Genomic DNA, 24,914 nt, shown 5'->3' with positions numbered 1-24,914 from the left:
ACATAGAGGCAGAGTGAGGAGGAAGGTGATTAATTGCAAAGTGAGGATGAAGGTGGATAATCTGCCATTAAAAACCGATCTCATGACCAGTGACCTGGACAATTAGCCTAAGGACTATGAGACTGAATGCTGCAAGACAGGAGGGTTAAGCTAAAAGATCTGCAGTGGACTATTCTAGAATGAATGTGGTGTGAAGGCTCTCCAAAGCAAGTACAAATCCATGGAGCAACTATAGCAATGAAATGCACCTACTACCCAGGGGTGCGTTTCCTGTACAACTACGGAGGTTAGCTTTTTACTAACATGGTACGATGCATCAAAATTACGACTGTTTCCCAAAACTGTCGTACTTGCATAGTAATTTGTAAGTTTGAACCATGATAGTTTCCAAATTTCAGTAGTCTGGACTAAGGTGGTTAATGATGTTTAGTAGCATGTGAACGGGCACACCTGGAAATAACAGAGATTTAATGATGGACTACCTTAGTTTAATCCGTGAATCATCTCTGTTTTTCTTTATTTAGGGTCATCAAGTTAATTCATTGGTTCATATAGGCTGACATCGCAAATTAACGACTGCTCTGAATGAACTTTTAAATGTGCTGGTGAAACTGTTGTGTACCGGTACATTATTTTTGAACCAATGACCAAACAAAATACCACCACAGTGCCACCCCTACCACCACGTGCATCACGCACTGTGCGTAGGGCACCAAGGGGCAGAGGGGGCACCAACATTTAGCCAATAACATGAGTAGCTTACAAACTGCTTTTCACTCTTATGAACGTTTACAATGTCAAAATGCAGCAACAGCATGTTACATGCATGGATGATACTTTTTGGGTCCTCTCAATCTCCACTATGCAGCAAATCTGATTTGAACATTATGCTACTCCATTTAATTGGGAACGCATCTTGAACACGCAGGAGAGAGAGAGGGAGAAAAAGAGAGAGTGGTAGGTTCCAGTTGGCTTGTCATTGTTGATAATTGATATCTCCTTTTTAATATAAGAAACATTTCAAAGGAAATTATGAAGGCAACAAAGACTAGGCTAGAGGAGATTTCGGAGTCATCTGGTTCCCAATACTGACCATTTATGAACTGTAAGAGGGCAATATAACAGGTGTGACTTGGAAAATGGAAAGAATATAAAATATGGTCTTTGCCTTTGTGTAATGTAATTGATAAAGTCTTGAAGTTTGCAATAATTTGTTTCCCTTAAAGGGGCCATGTGTGAGAATTGAGGTAAAAATATCCAAAAAATTAGCTACACACATCAAAAGAATGAGAAGAAATAAGGGTGATGATGTCATTAAAAAATGACAAGGTATAGTGCTGCAGAGATATCAACCTGAATTAGCACGCTAAATTACTAGCCACAGCCCGACAGGTGTCATAATACCAGTTTCGGCCATGGGAGGCGGTATGCGGGCAACATAACCGCCAGCAAAATTGCAATACACGTGTCTCGGTTGTTACTTTAGAGTAGACCAACTCACTTTCTGGAGGTATACTGCCCCCATCTTTTATGGAATGTGGAGTATGAATTGATTTTTTGGCAGACATTACACATGGCACATTTAAACTAAGCATTTACATGAAGCACATGCCGATTGAGATGCATTCCGCTCAGATAGGCTAGGTGGCTACGAGCCTCATAATTCACTTTCAATTGCTAACAGAAAATGTCTAGCCAGCATCATGTCATTACATGCTGCTGGAGCTGTCAAAAGGTCATTATGAGAACCTTGTAGATTTGATGCCCTTAAAGTGACAGTGCACCATTTATAAGTCAAACAGTCAAGTCAAGTCAAGTCAAGTCGTTTTCAAAAATATCACCGTGCACACCTGTCAGTTTTCAGAAAAGTTTTTGTTTACACTAACCTGTGTATATATGCCATCAAGAGCAAGCCAAACCTGTAGGTGGAAGTGTGACGACAAGCTCAAGCCAATGTTAGCCAATCAGAATCCCGAAAATAGCAAGAACAGCAAAAAATCACTTCCTCTTTGTCTTTTAAACTGTATTTGCAATTGCAAACAGACAAAAAAGTTTGCACCAACATAAATGCAACTGCTACTCTGAATGCATCCATGATCACCATAGCCAAATGAAAATGTAGGCTAAACACAGATTGCCCTTTTGGCGCTGGCGTATAGGCCTAATGTGGCGCTGGCTGCCTAAACCTCCGTTTTTGTCAGTTTACATGCAAACGTGCAACCGCAAAGTTTTCCAAAATATCACCATTTGCATCTTTTTTTCGTTGTCATCTATTTGCTACCTCAGCTGAAATGCAAGGGAAATTCAAGAATTGAATTGGAATTTAAGAGCCAGTTTCAATTAAATTCTGGAATTTTGCACAACCCTGCTAAACACCACCTAAATGTTATACAACAGTGTTTTACAGTACAACAGTGCAGTTCTGCTTAGGGCACCCAAATGGCCAGCAGTGGCCCTGCACACAGTGTTTTTTATTGTGGGGGACAGGCTGCCAACAGTTAGTTTGTTTCCAGTTCACAGAGCCAGGGCTGTGTAAGAATACTTGTTTTTTGCAGTGTTCTCAGAGAAAAGAAAGCTAGCAGTGACGAGACATTCACTGCATGTTACAAAAAGCGTTACATGTTAGAAATTGCTTAGCATCGCGTAGTCTACCTTTTATTGCACAGGTAGAAGCAAAACATTGTAAGACTACTTTCTGAGGCTGGGATATCCACCTCTGTACACTGTATAAACGCTGTATGAGAGAAAAACAAATGTCTGATGCCAGCGTTTACCCTGCCATCTCACAAAATGTACAAAGTCTGGAAAATGCCTGAGTGAATCTATGGACCCGAGTTCGGCAGCGATATAGGTAGCGGGAAGCTACTTCAAGGCAGAGACTCTGAAATGGGTGAGACCTCTCTGGTGAAGTGAAACTGAATAAACCAATCACATGCAACCAGTGTTAAATTCTGATCTATCTATATATATTTTATTAATTAACTTTGGCCTGACTCAGCCCACTTTGCTCTGGCCACAGTGCATATGTGCAATGCGCTGCCTGTCAAACTCACACCGTATGACTGATTAGGCTAACCAGCACAAACTAGAAAATGCCTTCCTTAAACCACCCAAAGTATTTCCTGTACAGGGGAACGTATCCAGTTGTGTAAAGGTAATTCCAGAACATAGCAGGACCTGATTGTCTGATCATTGTGGGGATATCATGAGAACAGCTCAACGTGAAGCTATGAAGAACACAACTAACATTACCAACCTCACTGGTCTTTGTGACCACCAGAGCTGGAACTACGTCCTCTTTGTCCGGATCATGACATGCATCAACCCGTTTCACCTCAGGGGATTCTTGAGCCAGGGGAAGACCTTCTGGGCTGTCCTGCATGTGAGCTGTAGATGGGGAGCTAGAGTCTACGAGAAATTCATGAGTTTGCGTGGTTGACTCTTCACAGCAGGCCAGTTGGGACTCCTGGGTCTGCAGGTTCTCTGGTATTAATTCTGTCATTGTATGCTGTGTTGTTTCCTGTGAACAATGAATGAATCCTGAATATTATTTTCCAAGCAATTGTGGTCCAAATATTCTATGACACTAAGATCATGAGCTGGACTTTAATTAGAAATTAGTAAAGTCAACAGTTGAGCATGTATTTTATGTCAATTCCAGGTGCAAATTGGCAGTGGCAGTGGCACAGTCATATCACTCGCTAATATCTGTATGAATCACCAAAATATTTTCAGTAAGTGGCTATTAATGGGAGATCATGTCACATTTGGTCTGATCAGAACACCTCAACTGCTGTTCACTGAGAGATTAAAATCCCAGCAGATTACCTCCCGTTAGACACCATAGATCATTACCCATCGCCCCTTCTCCCACACTCTGTACTTTCTTGATTAACACTTTCACTTTCACTTTACACATACTTCCAGTGTATTAAAGCAACAACAAAGAACTTTTCCTCTGTCGCACGCAGTATTTGTTTATTCAGCACCGGCTTTGCAAATAACAATGTCCACAGACAAGGTAGAATGTGTTGCATGATTTTATGAAAGTACGATGTATTGCGACATCAGATGCAAGTCAAATTTGTAGTTTCTTATGCCTCATTCCATCGAACTACAGATCTGCTACCCGATCTGGCAAACTTACATAGTGCGGTTATAGCCGATAGAGGGACGCAAAACGAATGCAGAAGTGCCGTTCACCCTGTTACGAGTTGATGAACCACTGAAATGATTTTGGAAACATTATTTTAAGGTACAAAAAACTCTTTGTTGTTGCTTTAACTGAATACCTTCGCTTCCTGTCTTTCCATTTTGACTAACCTTTAGGGTATAATTAAGTAAGTATAAACAAAAATGTAACATTAAGTTTGGAGCATCTAATCAATAATATTAGTTCTCAAATATGCTGCATATAAAGCGTAGACCTCTTCAACAGACAAAACAGAGGGACTGTCTTCTCATATTGTTGCCATATTTCTTCTTTACTGCAGCCTTTTGAATAAGTCCAAAGTACTCACTGTTTTGAAAATGCCATACTGTACACTGACATACTGTCACATACTGGCCATGTATGAATACTTTACATCAGGGGTGTCAAAGATACAGACCGGGGGCCAGATTCGGTCAACCAGCAATAGATAAACAATATCTCTATGATATGATAAACGAATTGAATAGCACTACAAACCATATTCAGGTTGCAGATGCAGGAAAGGTGGTTTTGCAGCACCGACAATTACATTCTATTAGTGTAGCCAAATACAGAGCAGTATATGACAGCAACACATAACAAACCTATCAGTCTTGTTTGCTCATAAGTGGGTGTAGTAAATGAGTATATCATCAATCAATAATCTGATACCAATGCAGAAAAAGGATAATGACCATGAAAATGACAGCCCCCACAATGTCTCATTCCAACAAATCAGCCCCACTGCCTCATATAAGTCTGACACCCCTGCTTTACATGATCAGATGGATATTGCCTCCATACATCAAATAAAGACATACAAAAAAGTATAGCAACATGCACATTCATATTTATACATCCTCGATGCTGTGACCTACTAGTGTATCCACCAAATGTGAGTTTCCTTTAATTGCATGGTGTCCATGTCATGTTCTGACACTTAACACCCTGCTCAGTCTAATTCATTCATTCTTGCATTATAAGGAATTCTCTATTCTTTATATATCTCTCCTCTTCCTTTATGTAGACATATCTACACAAATGGACAGCTCATTGATGTAATCTTATCTGTTAGTGTGATTAACAAAATAATATGTTCAGAAGGTTATTAAAAACCCATTGTACTTCATTGTAATATGTTGTATGATTTCACAAGACAGCAAGGAGAGAAGCTTTATGGATTGGTTAATATTATAAGGAGGGAGAGGACTTCAGCTAAGTGTCCTTCCACTTTATCCACTGTGTTTCAACCAATATACAACTGACTGTGGGTTACTGACTCTGTTATAGGTGTAGACCTACTTCTCAGTTACTTGACCCATTACAGGTCATTTGTCCCAACAAACTCCTCAGGAGTATTAACAATGGCAATTGTATAGGGCTCAAAGAAGGGAAAGCAGTGTTAGTAGGCTACATATAAGAAAGCAGAGTTTTAAAATAAAGCTTCATTCTATTGTGATTATCGGTGTATATTTATAGTAGAGGTCACCCTGTTCCTCTAATGGGGAGCACTTCCTACAGTTTATATTGGATGCATCAAAATGTCAAAGCATATACATATGTCACATATGACCATGATAAAACGTTGTTTCCCCGCTGTGGTTATGACTGCTTAATACTGTTTTGTCTGTGGTCTACACTCTCTCTAACTTGTGTTTAGGCGCGCACTCATGCGTGCAAACAGCTCTGGTAATGCCGGCTAATAATAGTCAGTGATCCAAGTAAGATTATGGCTACAGATAACAGACTGACAAATAGCGCCGCAAAACCACTCGCAATTAGGAGAAAGCCAGTCATACAACATGTTTCACACCACCACTCATATGAGCTTCACCCGGTACACAGCAATAAGAAATTAAAATAAGTTACACACAATTATTATCAATAGCCTAATTGGAGATACAAGTTTTACTCTAGCAATACAGGCTATAGGAGTCTGCGCTGCGCAACAAATGTGATCTTACCTTTTTCTACGATGACCAGTGTTTTTAAAACTTGTGTCACAAATCCAGTCTAGTGTCGGACGTTTTGTTTTCGAATAACCTTTTACACACGTTACCTGTTACACGTTACTATCTCGTGAGGCCATTTTAACAGTTGCATTCGTCTCTACTGCGGAGCCTCCTGACCGGTTTTACTCATTGCAGATTAACTCTTGACTCCTCTGCTGTAGCATAGATCAACTGACATTCATTCGGATGAACATGAACCGAAAAGCCATGCATGCACTGAAATAGCTGTTGGGGCTTTCTGAGTAAGGCAGTTGACTAGATGCCATGCCCCATGTCTGCTTCAGTTATGAATTCAGTCGGTTTCATTCCATCATAAAGAAAGGTAAACGCCTCCACGGTCAACGTTTTTCTTTCCTGAATGGGGTTTTGCAGATTAAACAGTAACAATTTATTATTAAATGAGAGTGGAAATTACAGGAAAAGACCACAGGGAGTTGATATTGGGCTATAAACTGACAACAACAACAACAACAAAAAAAAGGAAAAGGAAAAATCGCAGGAGCTCAAAAATCCTGCTAATCAGTCGAATGTTTTTGAGACGCGCTATTAAAATTCCTTCTGCTTTGCCACCCTGATCTGGAGGAGGAGCGCGTACGGCACGTAGAAGGTGTCAAAATTCTCTTTGGAGTTTACAATGTCAAGCTGTTTTCTGAGTTGGGCTTTAGCATTTAAGAGCGGAAATACCGTGTGGAGTTATTAATAATTGTGGATGAGGAGGAAAAAATAAGCTGTCAACAACTACACCAACATAGCCATGGACAATAACATTTTCATGTGGCATGTGGGTGGATAAACAAACTTGGCAGACTTCGGCTGTAAGCTCCAATAAATAAGTCGTTTATGGAGCACACACGATGGCGCATCCTCAGGGTTACCTGTACCAGCCGTTGGCACCCTACCCATGTGTCCCGAACTACAATTCAGGAGTGATCGCCGGACCTAGACCTGAGGAAATTGGGAGATCCTCTGACTCAGCCTTCGCTCCGTATGTTGGACCTGGCATCTCGACTCAGTCGGCCAGTTTGAACAATGTCCAGTTCAGGACGGAGGCAGGAAGCGCGTTATTCTCTTCATTTATGGTAAGTGCTACACTATACATGGCATCATTTCGTTGAAGTTGGACATAATTCAACAGCTAGATTTGTGGAAAAATTGCGAACTCGAAGATAGTTTGCCATATTGATTAGGCCAAGTATAGGCTATCTAGATATTGGGTTATCGTTTTCATCATGTGTAGGGTAGGCCTATGTGATTATTATTTTAATTTGAAAAAATTGTTTTGCTAATGCGAATACCACCATTTTGTTTTATTTGCTTCCAATATATTTCACTAACACCGCGCGTGTGCGTGTGACAGTTATAATTCATAATTTGTTATTTAAATAAGTTGGCTATACGTGTTTAAAGGATCTTTACCTTTAAATGGTCTCGTCTTTTTGAGCTATTCGGGTTAATACGAATACAAATATAAGATATAGGCTATGCCTTGGTGTATTAGTCACAGAATTGGTGAATAGCGAGAAGGCTTTCACATAACAGAGTGGTATTTTGATTATGTTAATGTATTCTTCAGGGAACTCCACTTGACCACACGTCAAGCATGACTGGGTCTTTAGGGTATCACCCATATGTCGGGGCGCTCGGTGCGTATCCCTTTGGAGACCCCACTTACCGGAAAAATGCCACCAGGGATGCCACTGCCACACTCAAAGCCTGGCTTAACGAACACCGAAAAAATCCATACCCAACTAAGGGTGAGAAAATCATGCTGGCCATCATCACCAAAATGACTCTCACCCAGGTGTCTACCTGGTTTGCCAACGCCAGGCGGAGGCTTAAAAAAGAGAATAAGGTGACATGGACACCGCGCGCCCAGAGTGAGGACGAAGATGAGGATGACCACATTGATTTGGAAAAACACGATGACGACACGGAACTTGTAAAGGCCACTGAGATGTGCGGCTCAACTCTCAACTCAGGTAGGCAACTCTGGCAGAGCTTTTCAGAGACACTCGGGCGTAAAGGTCCCTTTTTACGCATGCTATTTTCACCTGCTTTGGCCTTATACTATGATCATGCTAATTAAATCATAAGCAAGATACTGTTGTTTGAATGACCAGCATCAATAAACTTGCAAATAGTTTATTATTTTTTCACTGTAGTTTATCACTGAATGTTGTAGCTTTCAAATTGTCGGACTCATAATACAGGGCACTTTTTTTTGCAGAATACCAAAAACACAAACCAAGAAAAATAGGCGATATCTATGACGAGGACACGAGGACAACTGAACCGATTTCCAGTCATCCAGAACAAAAAAACAAGGAACGTAATTTACAAGAGGCTCCCAGCACTTCTCCAGAGCTGGACACTTTTGCGCATGAGAAACCGTCGCGAACGGATGTGTCACCATACGCGCAGTCGTCCGTTAATGGGAGGGTTACCCAAACACCTGTCCTGGTATTGTCACCGCCCCCAAACCCCAAACCTAAACTGTGGTCGCTCGCCGAGATTGCAACCTCTCCGGGTTCAGGGAATAGCTCGCTCCAGGTCTCTGGAGAGGGTGGTTGCGCATTGATATCCACAAGCGTGCAGTCGTTTTCTCGGCCACCAACACAGTGTCATTTGCTGAATAATGCGATGTTCCCACGTCACCTGTACTGCACATCATCAGTGTATACGTGTTTTACGAACTATGGCTCACTAGGGCATCTAAACGGATCAGGCACCGGTCCTGCAACCCACTTGAACGGATTTAACCAGTTAATTTCACAACGAGCCGACGCTTTTGTGCGGGACAGAAATCTTTGAGACCACATGTCCATGCATAATAATGTACGGTATATAACGTAAATCAATGAATTTGCTGGAAACTGATATTGCCAACAATCCACTTTATGCCTTCAATTGTGGTCAGCAAGATAGCCCACTGAGTGACTGCAGGTCTGGATCTTGCGAAGGCAGGGTAAACGATGGTTCACAAACCAATAACAATGGACTTCGCTCGCATGTTTGTTCCTTCTCTTTGGGTCAGCTGAACAGAAGAAGCGGTTCCCTCTTAGCTCAACTACTCATTTTGAGCGATAAATCCCTCTTAATCAGCACACCACATAAGGAAAGTAAATTATTTGTTGGGTAAGCTAATCGTTTATGTGAACGTTTTTAATTAAGTACAGACTGAGTTAACATGCATAACTTAGGCTATGCTTGCCAATGCTTGAAACCGAGTGACTGCCCTATTGTTTCTTTGAGTTCTGTACATATCCTGTACATGATTTCATATTGATCCTGTTGGTTTTAGTGTTCATTTGTATAATTTATTATTTTTCCAAAACTTTGATGTGACACACTTCACATTTCTGTGAATTGGATATATATCTGGATTGGATATATAACTTCAAAATAAATACTTAATACAACAAATTATAGCAGAGTGTACTTTATAGAAAAAATATGGCTAGATACAGATGAAATTATTCTATTCAGGGACAGTGGCCATTAATGCTTGCAGTCAGTGTTCAACATTCTAGACCGGGAAACACAAAAGTATTTTAAAACAAAACCAGGCAATGTGCCAGCTGATTTGCACTTATGTTGAACAAAGTGTCTTCTTAACCAACTGTTTATCTTACATCCAACTTTTGAAGACAGAACCTCAGATACCTCAGAACTGCATCAACTGCAAGGGAGCAATGGGATGTCTCATATTTAACTTAAATTATGTATGAATATATATTTTCATTTACTTTCAAATGTTAATATAATAAAACATCACTATTTCTAGATCAGACACATGTTCATATGTGCACTGTTTGTAGGTTTATAGTTTCTAGGTTGAGTGCACTGTTGGCAGGACTTGAAGGAAGAGACGAATATCAATTATTATGGCCAAACACGACTTGATTGGAGCTCATTTCTGTCTAATTTCGGTCTATTTTATTTTATACAACAACAAACTGGTAAAATGATAATGCCTGGATTGAAACAACGAGACAACACACAAATGGACAGTGAACACTACACAATGTAGCTCTTTTACCTTAAAATAATGGATTCAAACTTTGACTCTGTCAATATCGATGTATGCTCAGAGCACCTGGAATTGCACTATGTAGCTATGTTGTTCCAATCAGGAACAGGACCCTTGCCATCAGTTTTCACTGAATTGGGTAATGGATACCCCCAAGCACTAAATCGGTACCCAGTATGTTGAAAACTGGAATTCCTTAATTTGGACAAAAGTGGACAATGAGTGACATTTCTTGTAAGGAAAACAAAGTTTAAGAACAATAAAAGTAGAAACCTTTAAATAATAAACTACATTTGTACATCCAATGTGGACTTGTTACAATTTTAAGAACACAATTGTTTGTGTAATCGAAAGGGGTTTCAAGACAGCAGCTTGAATAGTAATGGTCCACAACAGGAGAGCTTTAATATCACACCTGTTATGAAGTTCATTAACATTAGAAGGCTGGCCAATTTCAAATATATAAAAAGTTGAATAACAAGTGAGGAATAAAATGTCTTAACATGGCAATGAGCTAATTTTTGTAAATGAGCTGTAGTCACTTATCAGCGATCTCACATGTCAAAATCAGAGAAAAGCAAAGAATTGGTGGACGATAAGATGCTTTGCTGGGAGTTGTGCAGTCAATAAAATGACTAAATTTACATTATTTTTAGGAGTTTGTATGAACAAGTTTTAGTTGTCAGTTACCTCAACCTAAGTTAGTGGATGTCCATAAGATGCCTTTGTAGTTTTGAGAGGCAGGTCTATGATTGCCATTGTTTCATCTTCTTCATTGATTTTGCAGACACCTGAAACAATTGAAAGAAATGTAGCTATGTTGTTTTAGATGGTCAGCTTCTGTTTCCCATGTGATTATCAATATTGGAAATATATAAAAAAAATATCAGTGGTCTACCACAATTATTTACAATACTTCTTCCACTTGTACTAGTCTATAGTAGAACAGCTGACTACAGTACATAACAGTTTCTCTGTAGCTGAGATACAATGAAGTATTGGACAAGCAGGGAGGATTCTTTTTTAGAAAATAGATTATAAATGGTAAATATCTATCAACTGCAAGAATTCCATTCTAAGTTAGCCAGCTGATTGAAACACACAAGGAAAAAGGCTACTGCTAAATATACAAATCATTCTAGGAGCTGTCCAAAAGTATCAATCAGATACAGAAACTGACCCATCTCAAAGTAACACATACACACAATAAACGTCTGTGCTCCTTTAAATTGAGGGAATTACATGATAACAGCAGACAATCATTGGAAGATGACATATACTGAATAGTGTAACTATCACTGCAGCGGAAACTGAGCTTGTGTTTGGCAGAAACTGCTTTCATTATATAGCATGTTCAAAAACCCAAACAGGAGGTGACTTATCACATGCTCATAGCTTCACTAGACTCCAGGAGTATACGATTTTCAGCGATTAGGTGATCAGGCGATTTCAGGTGAATACAATCAATATGTTTTCTCAAAGAGACACAACAGTTCCTGCCATAGAATAGGCTTATGTTGTTGCTGATGATGTCATAAGGCCATGGAAATATACATAACAAATGTTGTTCTGAGGATGGAAACATTTGTAAAAAATCAGTTTTTCATGACTATGGTTTATGTAATAAGGATTGATTGCCGTCATGCATTGTGTATTCATTAAAAGTTATTTGTTGTGCACGCACCTCGCCTTTTGTTCCAGAAATAAAACCCCTCTGACATTGTATTATTGGTATTTGAAATAGGGCTTTGTCATTTCCAAAAGGTCACCAAGGTGGTTCTTCATTTTGTGATGTAGAAGTAAAAGATGAGCTTCTTTTATTTCTCTCCCCAAGCATGGTAAAGTATGAGGTATGGTGGACAACATCACATTTGTTTAGATTTGCATTCAAGGACATGCTTGAATATGTCAGTGAGTAAATGCAAAGAGAGATGGGTTGCATTTTCATAAACATGATTATTTATAAATACTTATTAAGCACACAGATATTGGGATCTCCAGAGGTGGCTTTCTTAAGCCCAGTCAAACATCACACAAGGGTCCTCCAGGCTTGTGAAATTGATTTCATTTGTGACCCAAATCACTAGAGACAGTGATGGCTCAATTTGCTTAATAATAGATGGGACTCTGTCTCTCAGAAAACAGACTTAAATGGTTCTGCATGGTACCATTATTTTTTGCTTGAGATCAGATCGAGAGGGAGGGAGGTGGTAGTTAAACAGGCAGCTGCTTTCCTGCCTCAGGGATCTTCTTTAATTGAAAGGATCATTAGAAGCGGCACAGCATCAGCACCCCATAGCCCTCTCTCCCATACAAATAATATCACGCAGAGCTAAGGCAGCCCAATGAAATAGAAAGCTGACACAATCACTGACCCTTTAAGATGATAATATTCTCAGTTGTGGGAAGACTGTAATAAGGCATGCCCTGGAAATGAAGCTCTGCAATTTCTCACTGTCTACTTGCATTTCGTTTTACACTTTGTCATACATAGAAATGACCTTGTTGACTTGCTGTGCTTGTCCAAATACACCACTCTGAGTGTACAATTGATAACGTATTTTCCAACAGTCCTGATGATCTGAATAGTATGTCTTTGCAGAGGTCAGTACAGTTTAAGGTGAATGGCATGGATTTAGTGCCATTTGAGAATCTAATGTAGTGATGGTGCTTATTGTCAACAGCCCAGTCAACCACACAGTGATGACTCCATGTTTGATGTAAGACAACTTCATAAACTATCAATAATATTAGTCCTAGTTTTTACTAACTGTAACTAAAACCTGTCAGTTTCTTTACTGACCATAGGGGCGGGGGTCTGGAGTCGCCTGACTAGGCCCTACCCTTGTTTTTACATGCTACTGTTTATCAAAGCTTGTCCTCAGTTATAGTCATGATTACTTTCATCAGGGTAGCCGGTGTGCAAAATTTGTATAAAACATTTAACCCATTTAAGTATATGCATCTGTGTTCTAGGGATGCAAAATAGTTTTCAAAAGTATTTTAATCAGACTTTTTATAATTTTATAAATTCTCATGCGATCTAAGTACTGGAAATGTGTAGTATTCTATAAACGGGGTGTTGTCTTTCTCAGTGCCTGAGGGGCTGCAGTTATTCTCCCACAGATCTGTGCTGTGCCATCAAGAAAAGGGAAGGAAAGCGGTGAGAGAGCATATGTTGATCTACATCCTGGAGTGCAATAGATGGAGGCAGCAGAGTGCGTGGCAGGGGTGCATTATGGGTGAGGAGTTTGTGAAGGTGGGGGGGCCACCGAGGCAGGGGATTCTGGTGACATTCACAGGAGGTGAGAGTGTAGGGTAGCAGGCTAAGGGGACATGAGAGTGCTGGGAGGAGCTGGCTGGAGGTACGAGAGGGTACGGTGGCTCATAGGGGCCATGTGTTGTACTGCACGTGAACTCAAGGTTGAGGGGATGGCATCGCTAGGGGCAGCCAGAGGGACAAAACACAGGTGGGAAGGGTCCAATGAGAGAGGAGTTGGAGTCTGGTAGGGGAGGTAGAGGAGGTGCCAGTGTTCAGCAGATAGCAGCTGGCGTTCCTTAGGCTCACTCCAGGAGGAGGTGCTCCATATTGTGGAGGAAATTTTTAATTTTCTCATTGTTGCCGATCCAAGCATAACAAGTCAATGCTCCTTATTCTGAGGGCTTCCAATTCCTTCAGGAAGAACCACACAGTGCAATGAGACATTACTCTAGACACAGAAAGTTGACATGAGCTCAAATGGACAACATTTCTATCAGCTATGGAAACAATTATGATACTAGTGTTAATTTCGTCAGACGAGACGAGAGGAAATATGTTCGTCAACAACCTTTTTTTTCATGACTAAGGCTAGAGGCGATGGTAGAGGCGGCAGTAATGTCCTGAAACACTGACTAAGACTAAGTCTTAAGTGTGCCTTATTGTTGACGAAAAAAGACTAGACTAAAATGTTTTGCATGAAATAAAAACTAAGATAAAATCTCTCTTCATTTTCGTCTACAAAATGAGAAGACAGAATATCTAGCTGTTACGTTTTCAAAATATTCGAATGAGTTCATAATGCTAGCTTTCCTGTAGGCTAGTCTACGTGCTGTTGCTGCAACCCTGTGGCTGCAACACGAAACTACATGGAACAAGAACACTGGAGATTTCTGCCAGAGTTAGCAAGATAACTACCTAAGCTTTTATGCCACAATGCTACATACCCAGAAGTTGAAGCTTCTCTCATACAAATTAACATCCCCTAGAATGTCCATAAAATGTTCATCATGTAATGTCAACTATTTAACAACTATTTAACTTAGACTGATGATGCAAAGTTTGCTAGCAAGTAAGCTAATATGGAAAGTTCGCTAGCAAGTTAGCTATGGCTAAGACGAGAGTCTGTTTGGGGAATGTGTTGTGTTTTATGCATATCGCCATCTAGCGGGCGGAGTAAAACATTAATACTTTGGCCTATGACAGTGTTTCTCAAACCTTTTCAGTTTCAGGACCACTTAACTAACCCTATCTCCAAAAAAAAAAAAAAAAAAAAGATTAGACCTACTTCAACAGTAGCCTATAATTAGTCTACACAATAGGCCTACTGAACCACCTTGCTTATTGTCTTTGTACTTTGCTTATTGTGTGGATTCATACTGTATGATTTAAACTGGCATATCTTAGTTGCAGAACTGTTTTACATACAAGTTGGTTCAATATTGCAAACAACTCATCTATATTATATTTTACCACGCCTGCTCATGGACTACTTGGGATACCTTATGGACCACCAGTGATCCCGGACCACACTTTGAGAAACACTGGTCTCTGAATATGACAGTGGTCCAGTCAAATCTTTTACTGTCTATGGTCAAATCCCAGCCGAGCTATAACTGTAGCTCGACTTACCTGTGCATGTAAACATACTGACTGACAAAAAATCAGAATGAGTTAGTGTTAATTTCGTCAGACGAGACGAGAGGAAATATGTTCGTCAACAACCTTTTTTTTCATGACTAAGACGAGACGATGACGAGACGGCAGTAATGTCCTGAAACACTGACTAAGACTATCTTAAGATGCATTATTGTTGACGAAAAAAGACGAGACTAAAATGTTTTGCATGAAATAAAAACTAAGATAACATCTCTCTTCATTTTCATCTACAAAATGAGAAGACAGAATATTTAGCTGTTACGTTTTCAAAATATTCCGAATGAGTTCATACGCAACAGCTTTCCTGTAGGCTAGTCTATGTGCTGTTGCTGCAACCCTGTGGCTGCAAAATACCTAAACTACATGGAACAAGAACACTGGAGATTTTTGCCAGAGTTAGCAAGATAACTACCTAAGCTTTATGCCACAATGCTATATACCCAGAAGTTGAAGCTTCTCTCATACAAATTAACATCCCCAGAATGTCCATACGAAAATGTTCATCATGTAATGTCAACTATTTTAACTATTTAGTTAGACTGATGATGCAAGTAAGCTAATATGGAAAGTTAAGCTAGCAAGTTAGCTATGGCTAAGATGGAGAGTCTGTTTGGGGAATGTGTTGTGTTTTGGTATATATCGCCATCTAGTGAGGCGGAGTAAAACATTAATACTTTGGCCTATGACAGTGTTTCTCAAACCTTTTCAGTTTCAGGACCACTTAACTAACCCTAGCTAAAAAAAAAAAAAAAAAGATTAGACCTACTTCAACAGTAGCCTATAATTAGTCTACACAATAGGCTTACTCACTGAACCACCTTGCTTATTGTCTTTGCACTTTGCTTATTGTGTGGATTCATACTGTATGATTTAAACTGGCATATATCTAGACAGTGTTGCAGAACTGTTTTACATACAAGTTGGTTCAATATTGCAAACAACTCATCTATATTATATTTTACCACGCCTGCTCGCGGACCACTTGGGATAGCTTATGGACACTAGTGATTCCCTGACCACACTTTGAGAAACACTGGTCTACTAATATGACAGTGGTCCAGTCAAATCTTTTACTGTCTATGGTCAAATCCCAGCCGAGCTATAACTGTAGCTCGACTTACCTGTGCATGTAAACATACTGACTGACAAAAAATCAGAATGAGTTAGTGTTAATTTCTTGTCAGACGAGGCGAGAGGAAATATGTTCGTCAACAACCTTTTTTTTTCATGACTAAGGCTAGAGGCGATGGCGAGGCGGCAGTAATGTCCTGAAACACTGACTAAGACTATCTTAAGATGCATTATTGTTGCCGAAAAAAGACGAGACTAAAATGTTTTGCATGAAATAAAAACTAAGATAACATCTCTCTTCATTTTCATCTACAAAATGAGAAGACAGAATATTTAGCTGTTACGCTTTCAAAATATTCGAATGAGTTCATAACATAACAGCTTTCCTGTAGGCTAGTCTATGTGCTGTTGCTGCAACCCTGTGGCTGCAACACGAAACTACATGGAACAAGAACACTGGAGATTTTTGCCAGAGTTAGCAAGCTAACTACCTAAGCTTTATGCCACAATGCTATATACCCAGAAGTTGAAGCTTTCTCTCATACAAATTAACATCCCCAGAATGTCCATACGAAAATGTTCATCATGTAATGTCAACTATTTAACTAGTTAGACTGATGATGCAAGTAAGCTAATATGGAAAGTTCGCTAGCAAGTTAGCTATGGCTAAGATGGAGAGTCTGTTTGGGGAATGTGTTGTGTTTACGATATCGCCATCTAGTGAGGTATGGAGTAAAACATTAATACTTTTATTCACGACAGTGTTTCTCAAACTTTTTCAGTTTCAGGACCACTTAACTAACCCTAGCTAAAAAAAAAAAAAGATTAGACCTACTTCAACAGTAGCCTATAATTAGTCTACACAATAGGCTTACTCACTGAACCACCTTGCTTATTGTCTTTGCACTTTGCTTATTGTGTGGATTCATACTGTATGATTTAAACTGGCATATCTTACATAGACAGTGTTGCAGAACTGTTGTTACATACAAGTTGGTTCAATATTGCAAACAACTCATCTATATTATATTTTACCACGCCTGCTCAAGGACCACTTGGGATAGCTTATGGACACTAGTGATTTCCTGACCACACTTTGAGAAACACTGGTCTACTTAATATGACAGTGGTCCAGTCAATCTTTACTGTCTATGGTCAAATCCCAGCCGAGCTATAACTGTAGCTTAGTGTTAATTTTGTCACCTATTTTTAATTTAGTCTTAGTCTTAGTCTTGTGACGAAATGTCCTTTTAGTCTTTATCATATTTAGTCATTCAAACATCATTTTTGTTAGTCAAGTTTTAGTTGACTAAAAGTCTCGTCATTTTAGTCTAGTTTTAGTCAAAAGAAAACTAAAGGTATCTTAGTCTTAGTCAGTTTTAGTCAACACATTTTAGTCTTTTTTTTTATAACAAATTATTTCTGATTACCATTTGAGTCAAATAGTGTTTCACACATCTCAATTTTCCAACAATATTGTGTGTCCACAGGGCTACTCGTCTGTTATAATTACTCATTCTGTCAGTCATTTTTGTCAGTCAGTATGTTTACATGCACAGGTAAGTCGAGCTAACCAGTCCACAGCACACCAGGATGAAGCCCACTTGGCTCAATAATGCTGAATGTAGTATGTCTCATATCAGAATGACATATCTCTACTAGGAGGAAAGGCCATCAGTAAGAAGTAACATTCTGCCTCCACGCTGGAAATCAGATTTAGTCTTTTTAGCTATTAGTCAGTGCAAGCCAACCAGAACCTGCAGCTGAGGGTCATCTTCATGCTGCAGCATTGTTGAAGTACTTGGCTGTTCAGATGAAGTCTGTCCAAAGTCATGTGGTCTGTGATCCCATTTAGCTTCATCTAGAGTAATAGAATGCCTTTAAAAAATCTCTCCTTTCGAAGATGATGGTGGAGAGGAGTTGATGGGTGAGATGTGCTATGCTTTCCATACTCTTTCCTCAAGAGCTAGAGTTATTTTTCATCAGTATTGAATGTAATTTTCAACGGTATTGAAAGAGGTGGCAAGGCCAAAAAATTGTTTATCAGAAGTGCTATATCAATCACATATGAAATTCACATATCAATTCACATATGAAAATTCCCCATGAAGCCATGGTCATGGCTAATAAAAGCATAGTGCATCTGTTCCCATATATCCACACACCTGCAGGCTACGGATATCCTTCTCTGCAGAAGATCACACAGTGGGGTGCATGGCAGGGCATCCGGAGGGTGGCAAGCGCGACTGTACTGTATGTGTCATTTGTGCGCTATTACTAATTCAGCTATAGTGGAACATTTAATGGTTGCCACGGCACCATTAGGGTTTTTTGATAATGGTTTTATATTTGAAAATGTTCAAGGCTCCACACTGTACACCAAATTTCATGCCTTTATGAAAGAATTGGACCTAATTTTCACACATCTCCTGTACTATGAAACTTGAGTAAAACTGCCAAAGGTATAGTTGACCTGTGCACAAATAATTAAAATTTTGACAATATTCCACCACTTGGATTTTCATGGACTTTTGGAATGTGATATGGGAAGGTTTCATAAACTGAGTACAACAAAAATAATTTTTGTTGCTATTAGTTTTGGGTTGGGTGATATTTACTCACAGATTGCCTAGACTATACGTACTGTCTGTCATTTCCCTAATAAAAATTTATATATTGCATGGCATTCACTGTTACAAAAATACTTTTTCATAATTTCAATCTGAAAGTATATACTATTTTTTTGTGTGAATAAAAACATATTTTAATACATGCATATTTGAATCAAGAATTTGAGTAAAGTATGAGTGATAGGAAGGTGAAAACATTTCGTACCAACTGGTTTCTTGATGACCTCTATTATGTCCACCGAGGAGCTATCTGATGTTTTTGCCACGAGGAGGCAGACCCCTCACCCTCCCCTGAGACAAACAGGCAGGACATAAACACTTGTCCTTAAACAGACAACAGATGGACCAGAGGACCCACTGCAGAGCCACTCTCGGCACGGAGAAGCATAGTCTCAACATAAACAATGCACAAAAGGAACCTGTCTCTGCTGTGTAGAAAAGGAGGACATCTTATACAGACAAAAGAGAGAGAATTCCTTTTGGTAAAGTGAAAATGAATACAATGTACTTTATGGGAGACGAAATGTACACCCTGACACTAAAATCTAGATAATGAAATTGTTTATCTTTTTTTTCTTCTATCCACAAGGTACACTTCCAGGGCATCACAGTGTCCAAATAGGGAATGCAACTGCATATGATGATTATTTAGGAAGTACCTGTTTGTGGCCTACAAACATAAACTCTCCCAGTAAGGAGGAAACTCTGCTTTGGAGGTTGTCTCATCAAAAAGCACACCGTGCTGCCTGCCTGCTTATCCAGCATGGCAGCAATGGGGAATGGCAGCGAATGAAGCTAATCATGCATATAATTGAGTTATGACTTTTATGACCATGGGAGCCTGACCCACAGATATCAGGTTAAGCAGGGCATCACCTGAACGATTAGAAAATGTAAATGAACACTTAACTTAATTACTCACAAGATTGCAGGCTTTGCTCTTGATGGACAGACACAACTCAGGGAAGAACAGCAGCCTGGGTAGAGAGAGATTTATTTAAGGTTACAATTAAGTTCTTTCCTGGAAAGTAGATGAAGATAGAAGGACATCCAAGGGGGAAAGCTAAGATTAATGGGTAAATCATTACTGGGGAAAGTTGGAGCTAAAGAGTGTCTGGGGAATATGGGCTGTTCTGAGTGCTGACTTTCTGGGTTAATAGTTCAGAGGTTTAAATAATATAGTTGAGGGTTAGTTTGACACCAGGCAGTCTACATGTATTATTTTGAATGGCAAAGAAGGACAGAGAATATACATCATTTGTCATTCATCAAGGAACACATTCTACACCATTTTGTTGCCAGTGATGTACTGTATTTATTGACTGAATGTACCAATATCAATACTGTATTCATTCACTGTATGAATGTATCCACCAATATCAGTACTGTATTCATTCACTGTATGACTGTAATGTATCATTCCAGCAGTATCAGTGGCAGCAAAATAGACTAATAGAACAGACAAAACAAAGATTGTTTAGAGTGAATGAGAAAATACATTCTCTCCAGGAGTCATATGGAATCCAAGCAATCACATCATGTTTATTTGTTAGCCCACACAAGTCTCATTGCTGAGGTTTCCAAAGCCCTGCAGTGTGTTTGTTGTCTTGTTTCTGTCTAGCTGCTTGACATTTGGCTCCTGTGCGTCTGTGCTGCCTGTCTCTGAGGAGCCAGCTCCCATGGCTCTGCTTTAGGCAGTTATTAAGAATGCACCTCTCAAGCACACCCAGCTAATCTCATCAGAGAGCAGCAACCTCTGCGTATGGAAATATACAGCTGTTCTCCCACTGCAGGAACAATCTGCTGGACTGACAACTGAGCAGCGGTACTACCTCATCCCTGAGCCAAGCCAGCAATCAATCAGTCATCATAGCCCTCTTTTTTACGTACAGTACAGTAAGCACCCACACATACAGACAACTTCATGATGACACATTGTCAGAAACTGTTATTCTGAGCATCTCTGAACATGCTTGTTGTAGCCTAAGGATGACTAAGAATGCACAGATTTGTTTATTTAATGTCACTGTATGTTGACATGCTTTGTTGGTCATATTTATTGGACAGTTCAGAGGAGGAGTTATTTCATTTTATTCACTATGTTTGATTCAGGTAAATCTCTCAGGTTAAAAACCATGCATATAATTACTGAACTTTGACAAATGACCACTTCTAGAGGTTGGATAATCGAGTATTGGATTGAGTAAACATGTTGACATGCACCCACTGGTGGTAAACACAAACTTATCCTTGGAATCATCAAACATAATTATCCCAGTTAAAAGCCTACATGTATGATCTCCCAAACCCTGGATTAATGTCCTGATGGATGTGTGAAGGTACTAACATATAGTGCTCATTTTACAGCCGTGCTGTGTGTCTATTAGAAACACTATTACACACTACTGTGATATGTGGTTGTCATCACCTGTGAGTAGTGAGGGAAACTGTGACAATTCACCAATCAATCACCCATCACTTTCTAAATGACAATGACATACTTGTGTCACCTGGGCATTCATGATTTCGATTAATTCATCAGGCGTTTTTTACACAGACCTTCATCTGTAATAGAGCTTACTATTCAGCCATAAAAATACAGTGGTGGCAGAAAGGTCTCAGTTTCCACAATGAATGCAAAAGAATCAAAGTTATGTCAACTGAAATCCCTACAGCAAATAAAAGCTTCTCAAATCACAAACTACTTGACTTGGTGATGAATCTTCCATGCACATCATACAAAAGTTGAAACGAGAGATCAAATCCTCTGGAGCCTCCCAAGAACAGTTATACCCGTCACAGAGATTCCAGGGTGACAGTTTAAAGCGCTACTGATATCTATCAGTGTGAGAGCACTCGAGGGAGCCATTTGGGCGTACCAGCGCAGTTGAAACACCTTTAACTGCTATGACAGGTGCTTATCATGGCACATAAAGGGGAGTTTTGCTGAGCTGTCTCATAAGCAGACAGGTAAAAGAGCACAGAGTAATTGAAAATAACAGAGAGGATCACACATTCCCCAATGAAAATCTTGATGGAATGAAATGTTGATATAACCACCTCTGTAAATCAAACTCCAGACAATCAAACTTGGACACATAAGGAATAATAAATGCATACATCTACCAGATAACCCTGGAAATTCAGTGGTGCCACATATTTGATCGCTAGAGGAGAGCAAATGTTCCAAAGCTTCGAGGAACATGAGAGGATGCAGGCTTCTGAAAGCTCATTGGTTAAACCAAACTCTCATCTCTCGTTTCTTTTAATTAACATTATATGCATTAATCAGCACAGACAGTTTCTCACAGACACAAGAAGTCAAATAAATGTTGGAATAAGGATTGTAACTAAATTTAATTCCTTCTCAAGATATTTTCTCTCACACTGTAGCCAGCATGTATTCTTACCCGTCATCTCTTTGTACAGTATGTTTTATCTCAGTCAGGAGTCCGTGAGCTTGCCGCGCTGCTGTGTGGATCTTGGTTATGCTATGGTGAGAAACAGAATACCAAAAAGCTTACAGCCTTAAATACATGTTTGACATAAAAATTACATTACCGGACATGTGGACACATGGACAAATTGTACATTTTAGGTAGAAGCTTAGTACAATGACAGTGGTTTTATTTTAACAGCAATTTTGTCTCAGCCAACTGGATTTCTTTGTGGCCCAATCTGTTTTCCACAGGGATCTATGATTAACAGTATTTATAAGGTTTAACTAAGTTCTAACATGGAGAATGACTGTCTCTGCCCCCACCCACTCCTCCCCCTGTAAAAATAACCCTGAAGCCTTTCAGAAGTGTTTATGTAGATAGCCGTCCAGCAGAGCGGTTTGGACTGGCTCTGTTTCTCTCCTAAGTACCTTCAGCAGCCACCAGCTGCTCCCCTCCGCTCTCCTGAGAGGGAGGCCACTGACAGTAGACATTAGGAACACCAACCACTTCCTGCTACACCCAGCATACAATATATGGGGAAAACATCTGTCATTTACTGTCATGGTATGCATGCAGGGAGTCTGTGCAAAATGATTCACAGTTGTAAAGCATGGATGAAGGAATATCACCACCAACTGAACCTCTCTAAGACTAAACTGATAGTCTTACCATCCAAACTATACATCACATCAACATCAAAATGAACTCCTTATCTTGTGCTCCTACCAAGGCTGCAAGAAACTTTGGCGTCATCATGATTGATGACCGACTGACCTTGTATGACCATGTTGTCTGGTCGTGCCACTCTGCACTATTCAATATGAAAAAAATCAGGCTGTACCTAATCCAAACACCAGGTCTTGGTACAGACCATGGTCATCTCTCGCCTTGACTACTGTAACACCCTTCTAAGCCAATGCGGTGAGGACGCTACAGATGGTCCAGAGCGCGGCGGCGTGTCTGGTCTTCAGTCCAAAAGGACACGCTGTTCATTCAGATCCACCCTGTTCATTGGCTACCCATCGCCACCCATATCAAATTCAAGTCACTAATGTTTGCCTACAAGGTGGTTGCTGGGTCTGCTTCCATTTACTTAAATGCTCTCATAAAGACTTGTTACCCCTCAGCCACAGTGTTCCTCGATGGTGGAGCGAGCTACCAAGTGCTGCCAAAGGAGGGGTATCCGCTCTTGAAGACCCAACGCTTCCAAGAGTGCGTCCGGTCCTAATACATACTACACATCTAACAACCCAACACACCTTATACACACTTTTCATTCTCTTCTCTACCACTACCCTTTTAGAGGACACTTTGACAAGTACTTTAACCTCTGCACTCTCATCCTCTGGTAGTCTTATAGTGCTTTTAAAGTAGTAGTCTATTTATTTAAGCAATAAGCCCCGAGAGGCCATAGGTTACACTGATTTTAGAACAGCTAAGGGGCGTTGTTAGGCACAATGTGCAACCTGGTCCCAGGTGTAACCTATGGCTTATTGAACACTACATATTACTACATATCTGGCAAGATTTCATAAAATAAAGGCATAGCATTGAGGAATGTAACAATTTATTCATAGATAATCATTATTCCGCCAAGAAATATATTTCCTCTAACAGAATCAACTTCGAGACGCAGCTACTCTAACTTTTGTATCGAGTTGTGGTAGCGCAGTAATATAGAACGGTGTATATTTGTGCTGGATTTTACAACGGCATCAAATGCGATTCAGCCAATCATAATCAAGAACCGGAACTATCCATTTTAGAATGCTGCCTTTGAAACAAAGCTTGAATGTTCATTTTCATTTTATAAGTAGCCTTTGATAAAAGTGATTGCATAAATGAATAAACTTAAGTGTCAATGTAAAGCACATAGATTAATATATTTTTGACCACCAAATAAGACATTCATAATAATCATGAGACTGGTTCTCTAGTAGTCCATATTTAAGGTCTACAAGCCAGTTAGCCCAATGTTGGTCCACATATCAGTTAATCCATATTTTAGGTGTACATGACAGTTAATCCATATTTTAGGTGTACATGTCAGTTGTATGGCAGTATGGCACTCTCTAGAGGTCATGATAACAAGTTGCAGCAGGATAGACACAAAGAACCTTATTGTAGGTTGAAGACTATAAATTATCAGTCTCTCTGATAAGCATAAGAAAAACATTAGTTGTATGGTAAACCCAACCCCTATATATATATATATATATATATATATATATATATATATATTGCTATGAATAATAAAAAAAAAATCTTTTTGTATAATACAAATGTAAAGTATGGTTTTCAGTGTAATATAAAATAAATTAAAGCTGATTACACATGCTCAAATGTAGCACACATTGCCACATATTTTTCCCTATTTTTGAGGCCAGGGCAGCATATTTGAAAGAAACAACTACACCTGATATAATATAAAGTAATTTAGGCACAAAACTCAAAAGAAATAAACTATGCGGAGAAGAAATCATCTCATCTCTCCTGAGGCATAGCATGTGGACAATGCTTTGTGTTGAGAATGACATATCCCTTTCATGCATGAATATACTGAATGTCCAAATCCAAGATGGCTGCAGGTGGATGGCAATTACCATTTGAATAATCAAGCT

General features: G+C 39.5%; 2 protein-coding genes across 2 annotated transcripts in view; one reads left to right on the top strand and one right to left on the bottom strand.

The window, feature by feature from the left end:
- Window positions 1-6,661, bottom strand: part of LOC125303432 (ankyrin repeat domain-containing protein SOWAHA) — a 30,234-nt gene extending 23,573 nt beyond the window's left edge. Inside the window, exons 1-2 of the mRNA XM_048257193.1 lie at window positions 6,157-6,661; window positions 3,257-3,540 (exon numbers count right to left, since the gene is read on the bottom strand). Of these exons, the coding sequence (XP_048113150.1) occupies window positions 3,257-3,502 (246 nt within the window). The 5' untranslated portion in view covers window positions 3,503-3,540; window positions 6,157-6,661. The remainder of the gene's footprint in view (window positions 1-3,256; window positions 3,541-6,156) is intronic.
- Window positions 6,662-6,790: 129 nt separating this feature from the next.
- irx5b (iroquois homeobox 5b) lies at window positions 6,791-11,870 on the top strand. The gene is made up of 3 exons (XM_048257739.1): window positions 6,791-7,283; window positions 7,778-8,183; window positions 8,432-11,870. The coding sequence occupies exons 1-3, from the start codon at window positions 7,059-7,061 to the stop codon at window positions 9,013-9,015; spliced, it is 1,215 nt and encodes a 404-aa protein (XP_048113696.1). The 5' UTR covers window positions 6,791-7,058; the 3' UTR covers window positions 9,016-11,870.
- The last annotated feature ends 13,044 nt before the right edge of the window (window positions 11,871-24,914 follow it).

Source organism: Alosa alosa, chromosome 11, assembly GCF_017589495.1.
Source record: "Alosa alosa isolate M-15738 ecotype Scorff River chromosome 11, AALO_Geno_1.1, whole genome shotgun sequence".
Classification (NCBI taxonomy): domain Eukaryota; kingdom Metazoa; phylum Chordata; class Actinopteri; order Clupeiformes; family Clupeidae; genus Alosa; species Alosa alosa.
This window is presented reverse-complemented; position numbering and strand designations above follow the sequence as displayed.

Coding starts and splice junctions, on each gene's coding strand:
- irx5b (XM_048257739.1), top strand. CDS start 7,059: ATGGCGCATCCTCAGGGTTACCTGTACCAGCCGTTGGCACCCTACCCA. Junction 7,284..7,777: donor CGTTATTCTCTTCATTTATG/GTAAGTGCTACA, acceptor TGTATTCTTCAG/GGAACTCCACTTGACCACAC. Junction 8,184..8,431: donor CGGCTCAACTCTCAACTCAG/GTAGGCAACTCT, acceptor TTTTTTTTGCAG/AATACCAAAAACACAAACCA.